The 19,823-nt window shown below is 41.5% G+C and overlaps 1 protein-coding gene across 3 annotated transcripts in view; it reads left to right on the forward strand.

Annotated features, from left to right (window-relative positions):
- The first annotated feature begins 15,607 nt into the window (after positions 1–15,607).
- STAM2 (signal transducing adaptor molecule 2) overlaps positions 15,608–19,823 on the forward strand; it is a 48,297-nt gene continuing 44,081 nt past the window's right edge. For 2 of the 3 annotated variants that reach the window (XM_028113091.2, XM_028113092.2), the window contains exon 1: positions 15,608–15,909. In XM_028113091.2, the coding sequence (XP_027968892.1) occupies positions 15,870–15,909 (40 nt within the window). In that variant the 5' untranslated portion in view covers positions 15,608–15,869. The remainder of the gene's footprint in view (positions 15,910–19,823) is intronic. The other variant, XM_028113090.2, reaches the window with a different exon arrangement.

The following is a 19,823-nucleotide window of genomic DNA, read 5'->3' on the forward strand; positions in this document are numbered from 1 at the left end:
GGGTTAAAACTTAAGAAGGAACCAAGCAATAGGGGGACCACAGATCTTTGTGAGTGTTACCTCCAGGAGGCCTACCATGTTCCCACAGTGAAAATTTGAGAAAATCCCTTGGTGCTTCTGGCTGGGGGAGGGGACATGTAGCTGTTCTGAAATAAGCCTCAAGCATTCTCTTCATAATGAAGTCTGACCTCAAGAGAAACTATTTTATGAGAGCCTAACCAACTAGGGTTTTACAAAAGCCTAACCAACTGGGGGGACAGGAAATACCCAAACACCCTCTAGACTTCCTGTCTCACCTAGAGGGGAAAGGGCAAAGCTGTAAAGCATGTGTGAAGGTCACAGCCCAGCTGCACAAGCTCAGTGAAGATTGAGACCTAATCACAGGACTATAGAAGTGTTCTCCCCCATCACCTCACATGAAGAGGGCTCCAATAAAACAGTGGACTACAATGGAATTAACTACACACCTCAGACCTTATTTAAGAAGTCTTTTGGGGTGCCTGGGTGGTTCAGTCGGTTAAACATCTGCCTTTGGCTCAGGTCATGATTTCAGGGTCCTGGAATCGAGCCCCACATTGGGTTTCCCTACTCAGCGGGGAGTCTGCTTCTCCGTCTCCCTCTGCCCCCCCTCCTTGCTCATACTCTCTGTCTCTCAAATAAATAAAATCTTAGGGAAAAAAAAAGAAGTCTCTCAAAAACAAAACAAAACCACTCAGATGGTTGAGTGTCTGACTCCTGATCTCAGCTCAGGTCTTGATCTCAGGGTCAGGAGTTCAAGCCTCGTGTTGGGCTCTACAATGGGTATAGAGCCCACTTAAAAAAAAAAAAAAGAAGTCTCTCAAGTCCTTGATTTCAAACCATATTACAAAGCTATAGTATCAAGACACTATGGTATTGGCATAAAAGCAGATGTATAAATCAATGTAATAGACTAAAGAGCACAGAAATAAACCCAAGCATATATGGTCAATTAATTTGACAAAAGAGGTAAGAATATACAATGGGAAAAGGACAGTCTCATCAATAAATGGTATTGGGAAAATTGGACATCCCCATGCAAAAGAATGAAACTGGACCACTATCTTACATCATACACAAAAATTTACTCAAAATGGATTAAAGACTTGAATGTAAGACCAGAAACCATAAAACTCCTAGAAGAAAACATAGGCAGTATGTGCCTTGATGTCGCTCTTGGTGATACTTTTTGGATCTGACTCTAAAGGCAATGGCAACAAAAGCAAAAACAAACAAATGGAATTGAACTAAAAAGCTTCTGCACAGTAAAGGAAACCATCAACAAAATAGAAAGGTAGCCTACTCAATGGGAGAAGATAATTGCAAAGGGTATATCTGATAAGGGGTTAATATCATTATACACACACACACATATATATATACATATATGTGTGTGTGTGTGTGTGTGTGTGTGTTATATACACACAATGGAATACTGCTCAGCCAGAAAAAGAATGAAATCTTGCCATTTGTGAACAACATGGATGGACCTGGAAGGTATTATGCTAAGTGAAATACGTCAGACAGAGAAAGACAAATACCGCAGATTTTGTTAAACATGGGATCTAAAAAATCAAAACAAACAAATATACAAAACAAAACTCAGAATAGATTGATTGGTAGTTGCAGGGGGCAGGCAGGTAGTTGAAAGGGATCAAGAGGTACAAAATTCCAGTTATACAATAAGTAAGTCACAGGGATGTAATATACAGCATGATGACTATAATCAGTAATATTGTATTGCAAATTTGAAAATTACGAAGAAAGCAAATCTTAAAATATTTCTCATCACAAGAAAAAATGTTGTAACTTTGTATGGTGACAGATGTTAACTAGATTTATTGTGGTGATTATTTTGCAATGTACACAAATGTGGAATCATTATGTTGTATACCTCAAACTAATATAATGTTGTATGTCAATTATACATACATACATACATACATACATACAACTCGTGATTCTGTCAGGAACCTAAAGATAATAGGGGAGACAAAAACAAGGACATCAGAGGAAATTTAGTCTCTGATACCTACAGTTACAGCAAACAGTAAACACAGCCTAACACCTAGCTAAACAGGCATCAGAACTAAACTCAAATATGGCAGGGATATTAGAATTATGATACAGGATTTAAATTAATTATATTAATATGCTAAAGGTGCTAAGGGAAAAAGTGTACAACATGCAAGAACAGATGGGAAATTAGATGGTAACTACACTTAGAGTGGTGAGCATTTTGTAATGGATATACAGTTGATCCTTGAACAACATGCGTTGAACTGCATGGTTCCACTTACATGCAGACTTTTTTACAGTACTGTAAATGTATTTTCTTTATGATCTTTTATTTTTATAAAGATTTTATTTATCTATTTAAGAGAAAGAGAGTAAGTGAGAGAGAGAGGGCACAAGCCAGGTGGGGAGAGGCAGAGGGAGAAGCAGACTCCCTACTGGGCAGGAAGCCTGATATGGGGCTCAATTCCAGGATACTGGGACCATGACCTGAGCTGAAGGCAGATGCTTAACCAACTGGGCCACCCAGGTGCCCCTTTTCTTTATGATTTTATTAATAGCATTTTCTTTTCTCTAGTTTTATTGCAAGAATACAGTACATAATACATATAAACTATAAAATATGTGTTAACTGTTTATGTTATTGTTAAGGCTTTTGGTCAACAGTAGGCAATTAGTAGCTAAGTTTTTGGGGAATCAAAAGTTATATGTGAATTTTTGAATGTGCAGGGGGTAGCACCCCTAATCCAGGTTATTCACAGGGTCAACTGTAATTGTCAAATCGCTGTGTGTACACCTAAACCTAATATAATACGTCATCTATACTTCAATTTTTTTTAAGATTTTATTTATTTATTTTGGCAGAGAGAGACAGCGAGAGAGGGAACACAAGCAGGGGGAGATGGAGAGGGAGAAGCGAGCTTCCCGCTGAGCAGGAAGTCCCATGTGGGGCTCGATCCCAGGACCCTGGGATCATGACCTAAGCCGAAGGTAGACGCTTAACAACTGAGCTGCCCCAGGCATCCCTATACTTCAATTTTTTAAAAAAAAGGATCACATGGGTAATGTAAGCAGAGAGATGGAAACCCTAGGAAAGAATCAAGAGAAAATACTAAATATCAAAAATACTGTAAAGGAGGAAGTTGTGGCAAGATGGCGGAGGAGTAAGACACCTGGATTTCGTCTGGTCTCAGGAATTCAGCTGAATAGGGATCAAACCATTCTGAACACCTACGAACTCAACAAGAGATTGAAGAAAAGAATAGCAACAACTCTGAACAGAAAAGCGACCACTTTCTGGAAGGTAGGACGTGCAGAGAAGTGAATCCGAGGCGATATTCGGGAGGATGGACGGCGGGGGAGGGGGCCTCCGTCGGCCGCTTCTGGCAAGTGATAGAGCCGCGGAGCACAAAATCGGAACTTTTAGAAGCCGGCTCCACTGAGGGACGTCACTCCAGTGGCTGAGCCGGGGGTGGAATCCTCGCGGGACAGTGTGGTCCCAGGACCCTCGGGGTCACAGAAAGACTGGGGGTGCCTGAGTGTGGCAGAACTCCCAGGTATCGGAGCAGGGAAGCTGGCTGCAGAGTCGGAGCCGAAGCACGGGCTCTCAGCTCGGGGTTGCCATAAACCATGATCCGCGGCACAGTCGGGCCACTGCTCCTCCAGCAGGTACCCAACAAACGGCAGATCCAGGGAGACTCTCCCTCCTCCCCTGGGAGGAGCGGTGCAGGAGCACACCGCAGGGATCTGCTGGGTTTGGAGACTCCACACGGGGTCGGGTGCCAGAGATAGAAACACTCGGTCACAGGCCGGGTGAGCATGGAGTGAGACCGGAGACCAGGGACACGGGAGTGACTGACTGCTTTTCTCTGGGGGCGCACTGAGGAGCGGGGCCCCCGAGTTCTCGGCTCCTCCAGGGCGGAGATTGGCAAACTGCCATTTTCACTCTCGTCCTCCAAAGCTGTACGGAAAACTTGCAGGGGAAAAAAAGCTCCCGAGAGCAAACCCGAGCAGATTACTTAGCCCGGAAAGACAAGGGCAGGGCAATTCCGCCTCCGGCAAAGACATTTGGGAACCACGGCAACAGGCCCCTCCCCCAGAAGATCAGCACGAACAGCCAGCCACGACCAAGTTCACCAATCAATGAGAATGGGAGAACTCCAGCGCTAGGGGAATACTGCACATAGAATTCATGGCTTTTTTACCATGATTCATTAGTCTTTCAAAGTTAATTTTTTTAACTTTCTTTTTTTGAATTTTTCTTTTTCCCTTTTTCAACCATCTTATCAATCCCTTTTTTAAAAAACATTTTTATTTTTCATTTTTAGAGTCATATTCTATCCCTTCGTAGTAGTTACCCTTATTTTTGGCATATATATATATAAGTTGTTCTTTCTTTAAAATTTTGAGATACAGTTTCTTCTAACAGATTAAAATATGCCCTAAATCTCTAGTGTATGGCTTTGTTCTAGTCTCCTGCCTGATCACATTCTATCCCCTTTTTTTCTTTCTTTCTTTCTTTTTTTAATCCTCTTCTTTCTTTTTTCAAGCACTTTATCAATTCCTTTTTAAAAATTTTTTATAATTTTCATCTTTACAGTCATATTCCATCCTTTCATTGTATCAACCCTTATTTTGTACATATATAAGTCTTTCTTTGTTTAAAATTTTAGGAGGCACTTTCTTCTAACAGACCAAAATACACCCAAAATCTAGTGTGTGGCACTGATCTATTCACTAGCCTGACCATATTTGATCACGTTCTGTTTTTGTTTGGTTTTATCTTTTTCTTTTTCTCTTTCTTTCCCTTTCTTTTCCCCTGGTTTCAGGTCTTTTCTGATTTGTTTAGAGTATATTTTCTGGGGACGCTGTTAACCTGTTAGCATTTTGTTCTATCATTCATCTATTCTCCTCTGGACAAAATGACAAGATGAAAAAAATCACCTCAACAAAAAGAACAAGAGGTAGTACCGTCTGCCAGGGACCTACTCAATACGGACAATAGTACGATATTGGACCTAGGGTTCAGAATCAAGATTTTAAAGATACTAGCTGGGCTTGAAAAAAGCATGGAAGTTATTAGAGAAACCCTTCCTGGGGAAATAAAAGAACTAAAATCTAACCAAGTCGAAATCAAAAAGGCTATTAATGAGGTGCAATAAAAAATGGGGGCACTAACTGCTAGGATAAATGAGGCAGAGGAGAGAATTAGCGATATAGAAGACCAAATGATGGAAAATAAAGAAGCTGAGAAAAAGAGAGATAACTACTGGATTACAAGGGCAGAATTTGAGAGATAAGCGATATGATAAGATGAAACGACATTAGAATAATTGGGATCCCAGAAGAAGAAGAAAGAGAGAGAGGGGCAGAAGGTATACTGGAGCAAATTATAGCAGAGAACTTTCCTAATGTGGGGAAGGAAACAGGCATCAAAATCCAGGAGGCACAGAGAACCCCTCTCAAAATCAATAAAAATAGGTCAACACTCCGACATCTAATAGTAAAACTTACGAGTCTCAGAGACAAAGAGAAAATCTTGAAAGCAGCTCGGGAGAAGAGATATGTAACCTATAATGGTAGAAACATTAGATTGGCAATAGACCTATCCACAGAGACCTGGCAGGCCAGAAAGGACTGGCATGATATCTTCAGAGCACTAAACGAGAAAAATATGCAGCCAAGAATACTATATCCAGCTAGGCTGTCATTGAAAATAGAAGGAGAGATAAAAAGCTTCCAGGACAAACAAAAACTAAAGGAATTTGCAAACATGAAACCAGCCCTCCAAGAAATATTGAAAGGGGTCCTCTAAGCAAAGAGAGAGCCTAAAAGCAGCATAGACCAGAAAGGAACACAGACAATATAGAGTAACAGTCACCTTACAGGCAATACAATGGCACTAAATTTGTATCTTTCAATAGTTACCCTGATGTAAATGGACTAAATGCCCCAATCAAAAGACACAGGCTATCAGATTGGATTTAAAAAAAGATGCATCAATATGCTGTCTGCAAGAGACTCATTTTAGACCCAAAGACACCCCCAGATTGAAAGTGAGGGGGTGGAAAACCATTTACCATGCTAATGGACACCAAAAGAAAGCTGGGGTGGCAATCCTTATATCAGACAAATTAGATTTTAAAACAAAGACTGTAATAAGAGATGAGGAAGGACACTATATCCTACTTAAAGGGTCTATCCAACAAGAAGATCTAACAATTGTAAATATCTATGCCCCTAACATGGGAGCAGCCAATTATATAAGGCAATTAATAACAAAAGCAGGGTGCCTGGGTGGCTCAGTTGGTTAAGCGACTGCCTTCGGCTCAGGTCATGATTCTGGAGTCCTGGGATCGAGTCCCACATTGGGCTTCCTGCTCAGCAGGGAGTCTGCTTCTCCCTCTGACCCTCTTCCCTCTCGTGCTTTCTATCTCTCATTCTCTCTCTCTCTCAAATAAATAAATAAAATCTTAAAAAAAAAATAACAACAGCAAAGAAACACATTGACAACAATACAATAATAGTGGGGGACTTTAACACCCCCCTGACTGAAATGGACAGATCATCTAAGCAAAAGATCAACAAGGAAATAAAGACTTTAAATGACACACTGGATCAAATGGACTTCTCAGACATATTCAGAACATTCCATCCCAAAGCAACGGAATACACATTCTTCTCTAGTGCCCATGGAACATTCTCCAGAATAGATCACATCCTAGGTCACAGATCAGGTCTCAACCAGTACCAAAAGATTGGGATTATTCCCTGCATATTTTCAGACCACAGTGCTTTGAAACTAGAACTCAATCACATGAGGAAAGTCAGAAAGAACTCAAATACATGGAGGCTAAAGAGCATCCTACTAAAGAATGAATGGGTCAACCAGGAAATTAAACAAGAATTAAAATAATTCATGGAACCAATGAAAATGAAAACGCAACTGTTCAAAATCTTTGGGATGCAGCAAAGGCAGTCCTAAGAGGAAAGTATATAGCAATACAAGCCTTTCTCAAGAAACAAGAAAGGTCTCAAATACACAACCTAACCCTACACCTAAAGGAGCTAGAGAACAAACAGCAAATAAAGCCTAAACCCAGCAGGAGAAGAGAAATAATAAAGATCAGAGCAGAAATCAATGAAATAGAAACCAAAAGAACAGTAGAACAGATCAACGAAACTAGGAGCTGGTTCTTTGAAAGAATTAATAAGATTGATAAACCCTTGGCCAGACTTATCAAAAAGAAGAGAAATGACCCAAATCAACAGAATCATGAATGAAAGAGAAGAGATCACAACCAACACCAAAGAAATACAAACAATTATAAGAACATATTATGAGCAACTCTATGCCAGCAAATTAGAGAACCTGGAAGAAATGGATGCATTCCCAGAGATGTATCAACTACCAAAATTGAACCAGGAAGAAATAGAAAACCTGAACAGACCTATAACCACTAAGGAAATTAAAGCAGTCATCAAAAATCTCCCAACAAACAAAAGCCCAGGGCCAGATGGCTTCCCAGGGGAATTCTACCAAACATTTCAAGAAGAATTAATACCTACTGTCCTGAAACTGTTCCAAAAAATAGAAATGGACGGAAAACTTCCAAACTCATTTTATGAGGCCACCATTACCTTGATCCCAAAACCAGACAAAGATTTGATGAGGAGAATTACAGACCAATATCCTTGATGAACATGGATGCAAAAATTCTCACCAAAATACTAGCCAATAGGATCCAACAGTACATTAAAAGGATTATTCACCACGACCAAGTGGGATTTATCCCTGGGCTGCAAGGTTGGTTCAACATCTGCAAATCAATCAACGTGATACAATATATTAAGAAAAGAAAGAACAAGAATCATATGATCCTCTCAATAGATGCGGAAAAAGCATTTGACAAAGTACAGCATCCTTTCTTGATCAAAACTCTTCAGAGTATAGGGATAGAGGGTACATACCTCAATATCATAAAAGTCATCTATGAAAAACCTACAGCGAATATCATTCTCAATGGGGAAAAGCTGAGAGCTTTCCCCCTAAGGTCAAGAACACGGCAGGGATGTCCACTATCACCACTGCCATTCAACATAGTATTAGAAGTCCTAGCCACAGCAACCAGACAACAAAAAGAAATCAAAGGCATCCAAATCGGCAAAGAAAGTCAAACTCTCACTCTTTGCAGATGACATGATACTTTATGTGGAAAACCCAAAAGACTCCACCCCAAAACTGCTAGAACTCATACAGGAATTTAGTAAAGTGGCTGGATGTAAGATCAATGCACAGAAATCAATGGCATTCCTATACACCAACAACAAGAAAGAAGAGAGACAAATCAAGGAGTCGATCCCATTTACAATAGCACCCAAAACCATAAGATACCTAGGAATAAATCTAACCAAAGAGGCAAAGGATCTGTACTCAGAAAACTATAAAATACTCAGGAAAGAAATTGAGGAAGACACAAAGAAATGGAAAAACGTCCCATGCTCATGGATTGGAAGAACAAACATTGTGAAGATGTCAATGCTACCTAGAGCAATCTACACATTCAATTCAATCCCCATCAAAATACCTCCACTTTTTTTCAAAGTAATGGAACAAATAATCCTAAAATTTGTATGGAACCAGAAGAGAACCCGAATAGCCAGAGGAATGTTGAAAAAGAAAAGCAAAGCTGGTGGCATCACAATTCCGGACTTCCGGCTCTATCACAAAACTGTAATCATCAGGACAGTATGGTTCTGGCACAAACACAGACACATAGATCAATGAAATAAAATAGAGAGCCCAGAAATGGACCCTCAACTCTATGGTCAACTAATCTTTGACAAAGCAGGAAAGAATGTCCAATGGAAAAAAGACAGTCTCTTCAACAAATGGTGTTGGGAAAATTGGACAGCCACATGAAGAAGAATGAAATTGGACCATTTCCTTACACCACACACAAAAATAGACTCCAAATGGTTGAAAGACCTAAATGTGAGACAAGAGTCCGTCAACATCCTAAAGAGAACACAGGCAGCAACCTCTTCGACCTCAGCCGCAGCAACTTCTTCCTAGAAACATGGCCAAAGATAAGGGAAGCAAGGGCAAAAAGGAACTACTGGGACTTCAGCAAGATAAAAAGCTTTTGCACAGCAAAAGAAACAGTCGACAAAACCAAAAGACAACAGACAGAATGAGAGAATATATTTGCAAATGACGTATCAGATAAAGGGCTAGTATCCAAAATCTATAAAGAACTTCTTAAACTCAACACCCAAAGAACAAATGATCCAATCAAGAAATGGGCAGAAGACATGAACAGACATTTTTCCAAAGAAGACGTCCAAATGGTCCACCAAAAAGTGCTCATCCTCGCTCAGCATCAGGGAAATCCAAATCAAAACCTCAATGTGATACCACCTCACACCGGTCAGAATGGCTAAAATTAACAAGTGAGGAAATGACAGATGTTGGCGGGGATGCGGAGAAAGGGGAACCCTCCTACACTGTTGGTGGGAATGCAAGCTGGTGCAACCACTCTGGAAAACAGTATGGAGGTTCCTCAAACAGTTGAAAATAGAGCTACCCTACGATCCAGCAATTGCACTACTGGGTATTTACCACAAAGATACAAATGTAGGGATCCGAAGGGGTACGTGCACCCCAATGTGTATAGCAGCAATGTCCACAATAGCCAAACTGTGGAAAGAGCCAAGATGTCCATCGACAGATGAATGGATAAAGAAGATGTGGTATATATACACAATGGAATATTTTGCAGCCATCAAAAGTAATGAGATCTTGCCATTTGCAATGACGTGAATGAACTGGAGGGTGTTATGCTGAGTGCAATAAGTCAATCAGAGAAAGACATGTATCATATGACCTCACTGATATGAGGAATTCTTAATCTCAGGAAACAAACTGAGGGTTGCTGGAGTGGTGGGGGGGTGGGAGGAATGGGCTGGCTGGGTGATAGACATTGGGGAGGGTATGTGCTATGGTGAGCGCTGTGAATTGTGCAATACTGCTGAATCACAGATCTGTACCTCTGAAACAAATAATGCAATATATGTTAAGGAAAAGAAAAAAAGAAGAAGATAGCAGGAGGGGAAGAATGAAGGGGAGTAAATCAGAGGGGGAGACGTACCATGAGAGACTCTGGACTCTGAGAAACAAACTGAGGGTTCTAGAGGGGAGCGGGGTGGGGGGGTGGGTTAGCCTGGTGATGGGTATTAAAGAGGGCACGTTCTGCTTGGAGCACTGGGTGTTATGCACAAACAATGAATCATGGAACACTACATCAAAAACTAATGATGTGATGTATGGTGATTAACATAACAATAAAAATTTAAAGAAAAATACTGTAAAGGAAATGAAGAATGTTTTTAATGAGTTCATCAATGTACTGGACATGGCTGAAGAATCTGTGAGTTTAAGAAACGTCTAACATCTCTGCCATATCTGAGTCTAGTTACGATGCTTGCTCTTTCTACTGTTTCATGTTCATTTTTGTCTTTCAGTGTGCCTTGTAATCATTGGTTGAAAGCCAGATATGATATGCTTGGCAAAAAAAAAAAAAAAAAAAAAAACAAAAAACTGAAGAAAATAGGTCTGTAGTGGGAGGTTTTACATTTGACCAGTTAGGGGATAGTTTGTGTTCTGCAAAAGACTTACTAAATCAGAAACTATGGAGTGGGGTCCAGCAATTCGTGTTTTTAACAAGCCCTCCCACTGGTTCTGATGAATGCCAAATTTGAAAACGACTTCTGTACCATCACAATTACTAAGACCATGGTAAATTGGGGAAAAGTACTGGTAGAAGGGCATGCACTGGCTTTTATAATAGCTCCAGCATTTGAGAAAGATAAGGACAATTATAAGAACTGTGGAGTTGGCTGGTTTTTGTTAATTATTATTAATGTGTTATAGGAAGGAAAGGACAAGCTCATGTTAGCCAGCTATCTACTCAAGGCATATCATGAAAGCTAGAAATCATCCCTGGCAGCCTTTAAAGAGACTTTCAGAACAAGGGTTCCTTTGAGAAATGTTTGATTTAAGACTGAGAAAGAGAAAATACAAGGTGAGACTGAAGCATTGTGGTACCAGAAAGTAAAGAAATGCTCAAAAAAAAAAAAGAATAGGGACACATCAAAGGGACATGGAAGGTGAAGCTTAATTCCCTCCCTTTCCTTTGAGGATGGCCTAGACTCAGTAACCTGCTTCCTTAGAGTAGGGAAAGGGAAAAATATTAACTATAAAATGGAAGAACTTGGCAAATGGTACATTTTGAAGTGCTGAACAGTTACCATCAGCAGAAATCATGTGAATATCATGTATACCCTACAATCATGTGATGAGGACACCTCACCTCAGAGGTATTCTTTCCAAAACCCCGTAACACTCATCTAAGCATGAAAAAGTCATCAGACAAACCTAGATTCGGGGACAGTCTATAGGATATCCGATCACCACTCCTCAAGGCTATCAAGGCCATGAAAAACAAGACTAAGAAATTGCCACAAATCAGAGGAGACTAGGGACACATGACAACTAAATGAAATGTGCTACCCTGGTATGCAGAAAAGAATTAACAGGGATGCCTGGGTGGCTTAGTCAGTTGGGCGTCTGCCTTTGGCTCAGGTCTTGATCCCAGGGCCCTGGGATAGAGCCCCACAGTGGGCTCCCTGCTCAGCAGGAGAGTCTGCTTCTCCCTCTCCCTCTGCCCCTCCCCCTGCTTGTGCTCTCTCTCTCTCTCTCTTTCTGACAAATAAATAAAATCTTAAAAAAGAAAGAGTTAACAAAGCAGTCTTGAGATTGCTATCCTTGGAAAGGCCTGCTTGCAAGGTTGGCCCTTGACTGGAGGCTGGGAACTTAGATTTTGGGAGAGTTCCCACAATTCCCTTATAAGTATGGCTCATGGTGCCCAAACTGTTTGTACAAACAATACAGTTTATGGTGAACACCTGCTTTCCTTCTGAGAGTCTAGAAATTTGGGTGCTTGTTAGCTAGAGGGTACCTGGGTGACTAGCCCTTAATAAAAATCCTAGGCATTGAATGTGCAATGAGCTTTCCAGCAGACAACATTTCTGGTTATCACAACTTGTTGCTAAAGAAATTAAACATGTCCTGTGTGACTCCACTGAGAGGGGAATCTTGGAAGCTTGTACTTCTGGACTTACCCCAGGTACCATTTCTCTTTGCTGATTTTGTTTTGTATCCTTTCATTGTAATAAATCATAGTCATGAGGATGACCAAATGCTGATTCCTGAGTCCTGGCAAATCATTAAACTTGGGGGTGGTCTCGGGGAACCTTGACACAGCTGGATTGGATCCTGGGGAAAAAAAAGAGGACATTAATGTAAACATTGGTAAAATCCAAATAAAGTTTGGAGTTTAGTTAATGGCAATGAGCCAATGTTGGTGTTTTAGCTTTGACAAATGTATCATGGAACTGTAAGATCTTAACAATGGGAGAAACAGGGTGAGGGGTAAATGAGAACTCTTTATACTATCTTTGTAAATCTAAAATTATTCCAAAATAAAAAAAAATTATTAAAAAAGTAACACTCAGAAGGGATGGGGTGGCTTGGTCATGGACATTGGGGAGGGTATGTACTTATAGTGAGCACTGTGAATTGTGTAAGACTGATGAATCACAGACCTGTACCCTTGAAACAAAGAATACATTATATGTTAACAAGAAATTTAAAAAAAAGTAACACTCAAACAAAATGCTTTGGAAATTCATAAAAAAGACTATACCATTCATCAGAAAGAGAGAGAGGGAGATTATCTAAACTGAAACACAAAGAAAAAAATGAGAGAGAGTGAGCGAGAGAATGCAAGCGCTTTATTTACTGTAGCCACAGGGACAGATTGTAGTTAAAAAAAAAATCAAACTCAGGATGCAACTGTGAGAGTAGCAGAATTTAGAAGATTGAATTCATAACCCATAGCATGTCTCCTAAACTAAAGTCAGGGCCCAGAAGGGAGAATAATGAGACCCTGAGATCTAGGGTCACTTGCCCTTGCTATCGGATAGTGACCTCCCTTTGAAAACCATGGAGAAGTCTCACCTGAGAAGATGCCTTTCAAGATGCTAGATTCCTTGAAGATTTGCCACAACTATCTCCAGTGTTTCTAGACCAATAACTAGAGTCAACTTTCATCATGGCCTTACTGGGGGAGCACTGTCCCTGTTTTGGAATAAAAAAGGTTGTTCACCAAACACGCACTGGCAGAATTGGAAGAACACACCTGGCTGGGGATGGATCTCAGTATATGTTCAGGGAACGTGCTCTGAGGTAAGGATATTCTAGATGTTGAGTGTAAACCCAAAATAACCAAGAAAACCCTAAAGAACTGAATTGAACTGAAATTGATAAGGTTATTTTCTGTTACCAGGGATCCCCTGTTACAGGGGGACAAAAAAGGTTATATTACAGAAAAATGTAAAAGTTGCATTTCTTTACACAGCAGAATTTGTGAGCTGTCAGTGACATATCTTTTAATTCTTCATCAACTTCATCAGGTGAAGTTGCAATAAACAATCTTTGTATCCTCTTGTTTCTAACACAGAGTCTGGCTCTTAGTGACTATTTAGAAATTTGCTAATTGAAGGAACTCACCAAGAGACTGGGTACACACAGAGAAAGGTAAATACCTATAGATTCTTGAGTATGCTTGCCATTCAAGGTGAGAAGTGTCTTTAAAATGTGAATGCTTTCCAAAGGCTAATCCTCAGACCTTTGTTCTTAGTACAAGCTCTTCTACAATATCTCTTCTAAAGGCTTTCAAGCGCTGCAATAACCTGCTAAACTGTTCTGTGAGATTCTGCTATTTCAGATACATGGTGCATGCTGATGTCAGATTACCATCCAGATACTTTTTTTTAGTATGTTACTCTGCTGCTCAAAATCTTTAAATGAGGGGCCCCTGGGTGGCTCAGTCGTTAAGCGTCTGCCTTCAGTTCAGGTCATGATCCCAGGGTCCTGGGATCGAGCCCCATGTCGGGCTCCCTGCTTCTTCCTCTCCCACTCCCCCTGCTTATGTTCCCTCTCTCCTGTCTCTCTCTGTCAAAAAAAAAAAAAAAAACCCACAAAAAACAAAGAAAAAAACTTAAAAAAATCTTTAAATGAGTATTTAGGGCCTTACATGCTAAAATTAAAACATCTTAGCTTCTTGAAGGCTCTTCCCAATCTGTTTCCTCTTTATCTGGTCTTATTTTCCATTCCAACTCTAAGTCTTAATCCTAGAAAGTCTCTAAACATATTTTTAACATCCTAGGTTCAGTGTTTTTTTTTTTTTTTGAAAACCAGCTCCCTTCACCTGCAAATCTTTATTTGTGCACCAAGTTTATAGAACACGCAACCACCTTTCTGAACTATTTCATGTGTAAGGGTTCTCTGGTTGTAAATGCTTTTATTTGACCCATTGTCAAAATGTGGAAATAATTCTTAACATTTAAAAATCATTGAAAAATTTTAAGTTCTAGTAGGGCCCACACTTCAACAAATGACTAAAGTTTACTAGCAGTTGCCATCTTTGGATATGTGTTTTTCAGTTGGAGAGTCACAACTACATTGGAAAAATATTTATTGAGCACCCATTACTTGCCAGACACTCTTTTGGATGCTGGGGATAAAGCAATGAACAAAACTCGTCATGGAGTTTATATGCTAAAGAGGAGGGACAGAAAACATAATTACATATTAGGAAGTGATAAATGCTATAGATAGAGCAAGCCCGGGACAGGGTTAAGAGGGATAGGACCTGAACAGATGAGACTGATGGCATCTTGAGCTCTTCGTTTGTTTTGACCCTGATGTATTTGGAGCGGAGGCGTTGTTTTTAAGAAAAAAACATGTCATGTAGGTTGTCTAAAAATAAAATACATTTAAACTAAAAAAAGGGGGGGATAGGGAATTTGTGGTTGGAAAGCGCACCTGCACTTTTCTATTCACTTAACTGGCTGGCTCCTACGGAAATTTGATTTGTGGCCCCTATCAGGATCGTAATATACTGTCTTGCGCATGCTATACACTGGCCCTAAAGAACTGTCAGCAGCTTTAAGGCAGGAAGTGTGTGCCTCATTCGTCTTTGGAATCCCAGAGTCGAGCAGTGTTTTCCGGGCGAAAAGTTAGGGAATCCCCACAGAGCTATAGTTACTTCGGCCACTGCTTTCCAGGGTGGTTATTCCAACAGGGGTTAGACGCCGAGGCTCCATCCGTTTCCAGGGCAACCGGACTGTGACGCAAACACAGCCATTAGTCCGCCCTCGAGGGATCAGACTGCATTTTAGGAACGAATTAAATGAGCGAGAACGAGATTCTCTGAACGCGGAAAACGCCGCACGACCACGCCCCTTCAGTGTCGCCGCCCGCAAGGCGGCTTCCGGGCCTCTAGGGTCGCCCAGTTCTAGGCGCGACAACTTCCGGCCCCGAAGGTCCCCTGCTCCGTGGCTTGCTGGGGTCCTAGCGATGGAAAGGTGGCCGCGGCGGCCGCCTGACAACCCCCCCCCCGCCCCCCCCCAACGGAAGTGTGGGACAATGGCTGCTGCCTTTTCCGGGGAGGCGGCGGCGACAGGAGAGCTGAAAGGATACGCACGCCGGTGGGAACTCGTCCCGGGAAGAGAATTAGGCCGGAGCGCGGGGGTGGAGTGCGGACCCAGAGCTGGCCCGTCAGGCGGTAGCCGGGCAGGTGCGGTGGCGGAAGTGCGAGGACGCGGTCGGAGCGGAGCCGTCTAGGAAGCGGCGGCCGTGGATCACCCACCCTGGAGCAGCCGCCGCCCCACGGCCAGACCGCAGCGATTAGGGCTCAGGCGACGGAAAGATGCCTCTGTTCACCGCTAACCCCTTCGAGCAAGACGTGGGTAAGTGGTGGGCACGGGCTCGGGCCGCTGTTTGTCGTGCTAGAAAGTGGGCGGCGGCGACTCTGGGGACTGGAAAGCCAAGCAAAGGGAGAGAAGGGGGCGGTGCCGCTGCCTCGCCGCCCGGATTTTTCAGGGGGCTACCTTGACGCGTCGCTAGCGGCCTGGGGCGTGCCTCTTGCACACCTGAGGTTGGAGTCCCCGAAAAAAGATTTTTTTCCCCTCTCCGAGCGCCGGAATAGGGAAGAGCCTATGGCTCGCTGGGGACTGGACCAAGTAAGCAATTGCGGAGTTGATGATACAAACTTCCTGCTCCGTCTGCAATTGGTTCACCACCACCCCCTCCCCCAACTTGTAGATGATGCAGTGGTGGAATGACCCTACTGTCTGAGGCAGCCCAACACTAGAGACCTCGACTTGCCTCCATTCAATAGGAAAGCCCTATTTCACCTCGCTCCTCTACAAACGCGTCCAAGCTCTGATAGCACAGCTTCAGAATTTATCTACAAAGCCTCGAAGTGTTACTCTATCCATGGATGGCGCAAGTGCTCCGAGATGTTCTGTCTTAGGGTATGAAAGGAAAGCCCTAGGATCTCAAAATAGTTAGAACAACTACTGTCTTATTTGTTGGAATTGTAAGAGCGATGTTTTTAGTGACTGTGAAATGAGAAAAAAGATGATAGGATATGAGAGCGTATTTTGGGCACTAGAAGAACGGTAAAATAAACTGGCTTTCCCCCCAGTGACTCCTAAGGTCCTTGTATGGCTTAGTGGATCACAGTTTAATATTCTAGGAAAGGAGGCACTGCTGTTCAAACAGAAAACACTGCCGTGTATAGATTATTTCATTGGCAGTGCCACCAATCACAGCTTCAAGGACTTGTTAGTTCAAGTATGATTGAAGTCACTATCCAAAAGACAGTTTGAGGATAAAAGGTCAAGTTTGATTGAGGCCCACCAGTAACAACAACAACTACTACTACTACTTCTTTTTCTTCCTCATTTTCTCCTTAAGGGGGGGTGCAGGAGAGACTATCTCAAGTAGGCTCTGCGCCCAACACAGCCTCGATCTCATGACACTTGAGATCATGACCTGAGCTGAAATCAAGAGTCAGATCTTTAACCGAGCCACACAGTTGCCCCCCACCAATACTTCTTTTAGACATGTGAATGGGGGACACCTGAGTGGCTCAGTCACATGGGCCTTCAGCTCAGGTCCTGATTTCCAGGTCCTAGGTTCCAGCCCTGCATCATCAGGCTCCCCACTCAGTGGGGAGTCTGCTTCTTCCTCTCCCTCTGCCCCTCCCCACTGCTCTCTCTCTCAAATAAATAAATAAAATCTTTAAAACAAATAGACATGTGAATGGAATTAGTAGAAAAAGTGGAGTGAAATACAATGGAGTTTAAATTGACCTTAAGTCCATGTCACAGAAGAAAAGTTATATATTACATTTTTCAGAACTGAAATCTTTTAATTTGAAATAGTTAAGTAATATAAGCAAGTTATTATTTAATGTGGGATGTCTACGGGAATATGTTCCTTTGCAGTGTCATTGCCTTTTCACTTAACCTTTTTTGATTCAATCAGATTTTTATTACCATTGGGTTTTTTTTGTTATTCTTCTGTTCACTTTTCATTCAACAAACATCATTGAATGATTACTGTGTGTATCTGTGTTGTGTTAATTTCTGGGAACACAAAATTGATAGACTGAGTTCCTGCCCTCAAGGAACTCTCAATCTAATGGAGAATGTGTACATATGTAAAATGATAATTGTAATATAGTGTGATAAATATAGTACTGGGAATACACAAGATGCTTTACATTCTTTCTTTCTTTAAAAGTCATCTTCCCTGGGCGCCTGGGTGGCTCAGTTGGTTGAGCGGCTGCCTTCGGCTCAGGTCATGATCCCAGGGTCCTGGGATCGAGTCCCACATTGGGCTTCCTGCTCAGCAGAGAGCCTGCTTCTTCCTCTCCCTCTGCCTGCCTTTCTGCCTGCTTGTGCAAGTCATGTTCCCTGAAAAGACAACAAGGACTTTCAGGCACATGCTTTCTCTGTAAAGATATTGACATTATCCTCTCTCTCTCCTTCTCCTTTTTTGACAGCAATTCTGCCTGCAGGAAGTAACCACCTCTAACTATATGTATGATAAGGTCATTTTATAATGAAGGGTTTTTAAAGATGAAACCACATTCCTTTTGTCGATGCAGTTGCACTGGAGGTCGAGCATTCTTGTCTGATGTCATTCATGTGGGGAAGAAATTCTTCCCTGAGACCTTGACAAAAAGCTGTAGTGGGTCAAGATGTCTACAGAGGCATTCATAAGTTGATGATGGTATATGACTTGTCAAATGGAAGCGGGCTACAGGCTAGGAAGTAAGGATCTCCAGCAGGCTCCTATTTTTTTCTTGGAGTCAGATCCTACAATCCCTGAAGGGTATGTTAGCTATGGTAGCATTAGAGCTCTTTAAATATTTTATTTGATTTCTTCAAATCTGGATTTTTACTTTGTTCAATAAAATTCTTTTGAAGCTGTGTCGAGCAAAAAAAGAAAACATATCTACACACATCCAACTATCCTCCCCCCACATCCACATCTTAAGGTGGGTATGTAGGGTTCTTGAGGTGGAGCTTGATTGGGGCAGCCATTCTGAGAGAATTCAAGAGGAAAGTGAAATATGAGGGACAGAGCCACAGTAGGAAGATTGAGTAGATAGTGTGAAAAAGGAAGATGTCATTTCCTTATATTTTATGCCAATTTTTCTAGTGTCGCTACATTGCTTCCCAAGTCATGACTTGTCTTTTCTCTCTCCAACTCTAGTTCAGTTCTTACTTGCACATCTTTTTTCTCCCTAGTCAAGCCAGACAACCTTTTTGGGGGGCATTTTCTGCTTTTGTGCCATTTTCTACTTACTGATATCCTTTTTCTTTTTTCAACAACCTTAGTATCGCCTTCCTTATAGATATACTAACTTATGTCCCACAAAGCTGAGCTCAGATTCCACCTCTGTAAACATTTAATGACATAGTGGATTGAAGTGTGAACTTTTATCTTGAAAGGAAACTTAAAAAAAAAAAAAGATTTATTTCTGTATTTGTGAGAGCAGTGGTGGGGGGTGGAGAGGCAAAGGGATTGAGAGAGAGAGAGAGAGAGAGAGAGAGAGAGAGAGAGAGGGAGAGGGAGAGGGAGAGAGAACCTGAAGCTGGCCCCACACCCAGTGCAGAACACAACTTGGGGGCTTGATCTCACTATCTGAGATGATGACCTGAGCCAAAATCAAGAACTGGATTCTTAACCAACTAAGCCACCCAGGTGCACTGAAAGAAGACTTTTTAAGTGAAATTTGAATGCTATATTGCTGTATCTTTGTCTTGTGTTAGAAGAATGTAACTGTGAGGTAGCTTGGGCTTTTGGTCCAGGGATCTTTTTCTCCAGTGAAATTTTATAAGAAATGCTTAATAGGGGGGTCTTGCTGGCTCAGTAGGTGGAACGTGCAACTCTTGATCTAGGAGTCCTGAGTTTAAACCCCGGGGTGGGTTTAGAGCTTACTTTAAAAAAAAAAAAAGAAAGAAATGCTTACATAAAAACAGATATTGATAGCACTCCTTTAATACAATTTACTATGTTCAAATTTATAACATTTACATACTTAAGGCAATTCTTGAACACAATGAGGTTGCTCTAATCTTTTCAAAAAATTACAGTTAAGTTTTTTAGTTATGGATGAGAATGATCACTTTAATAGTTAATTTCTTTCTATATTTTGTTTACAACCTTAAGCCTTCAGATACTTACACATTTTAATTGATGTATTTTAGCATAAAGTACAGGCTGTAACATAAAGACCTTTTCCTATCAGCCAACTCTGTCAAGCCTAATATTTTGCCACACTTTATTTATCTTTTTTAAGAAA

This window comes from Eumetopias jubatus, unplaced genomic scaffold (assembly GCF_037043125.1).
Source record: "Eumetopias jubatus isolate StellerSeaLion01/CBP00866 unplaced genomic scaffold, mEumJub1_p1.0 scaffold_3, whole genome shotgun sequence".
NCBI lineage: Eukaryota > Metazoa > Chordata > Mammalia > Carnivora > Otariidae > Eumetopias > Eumetopias jubatus.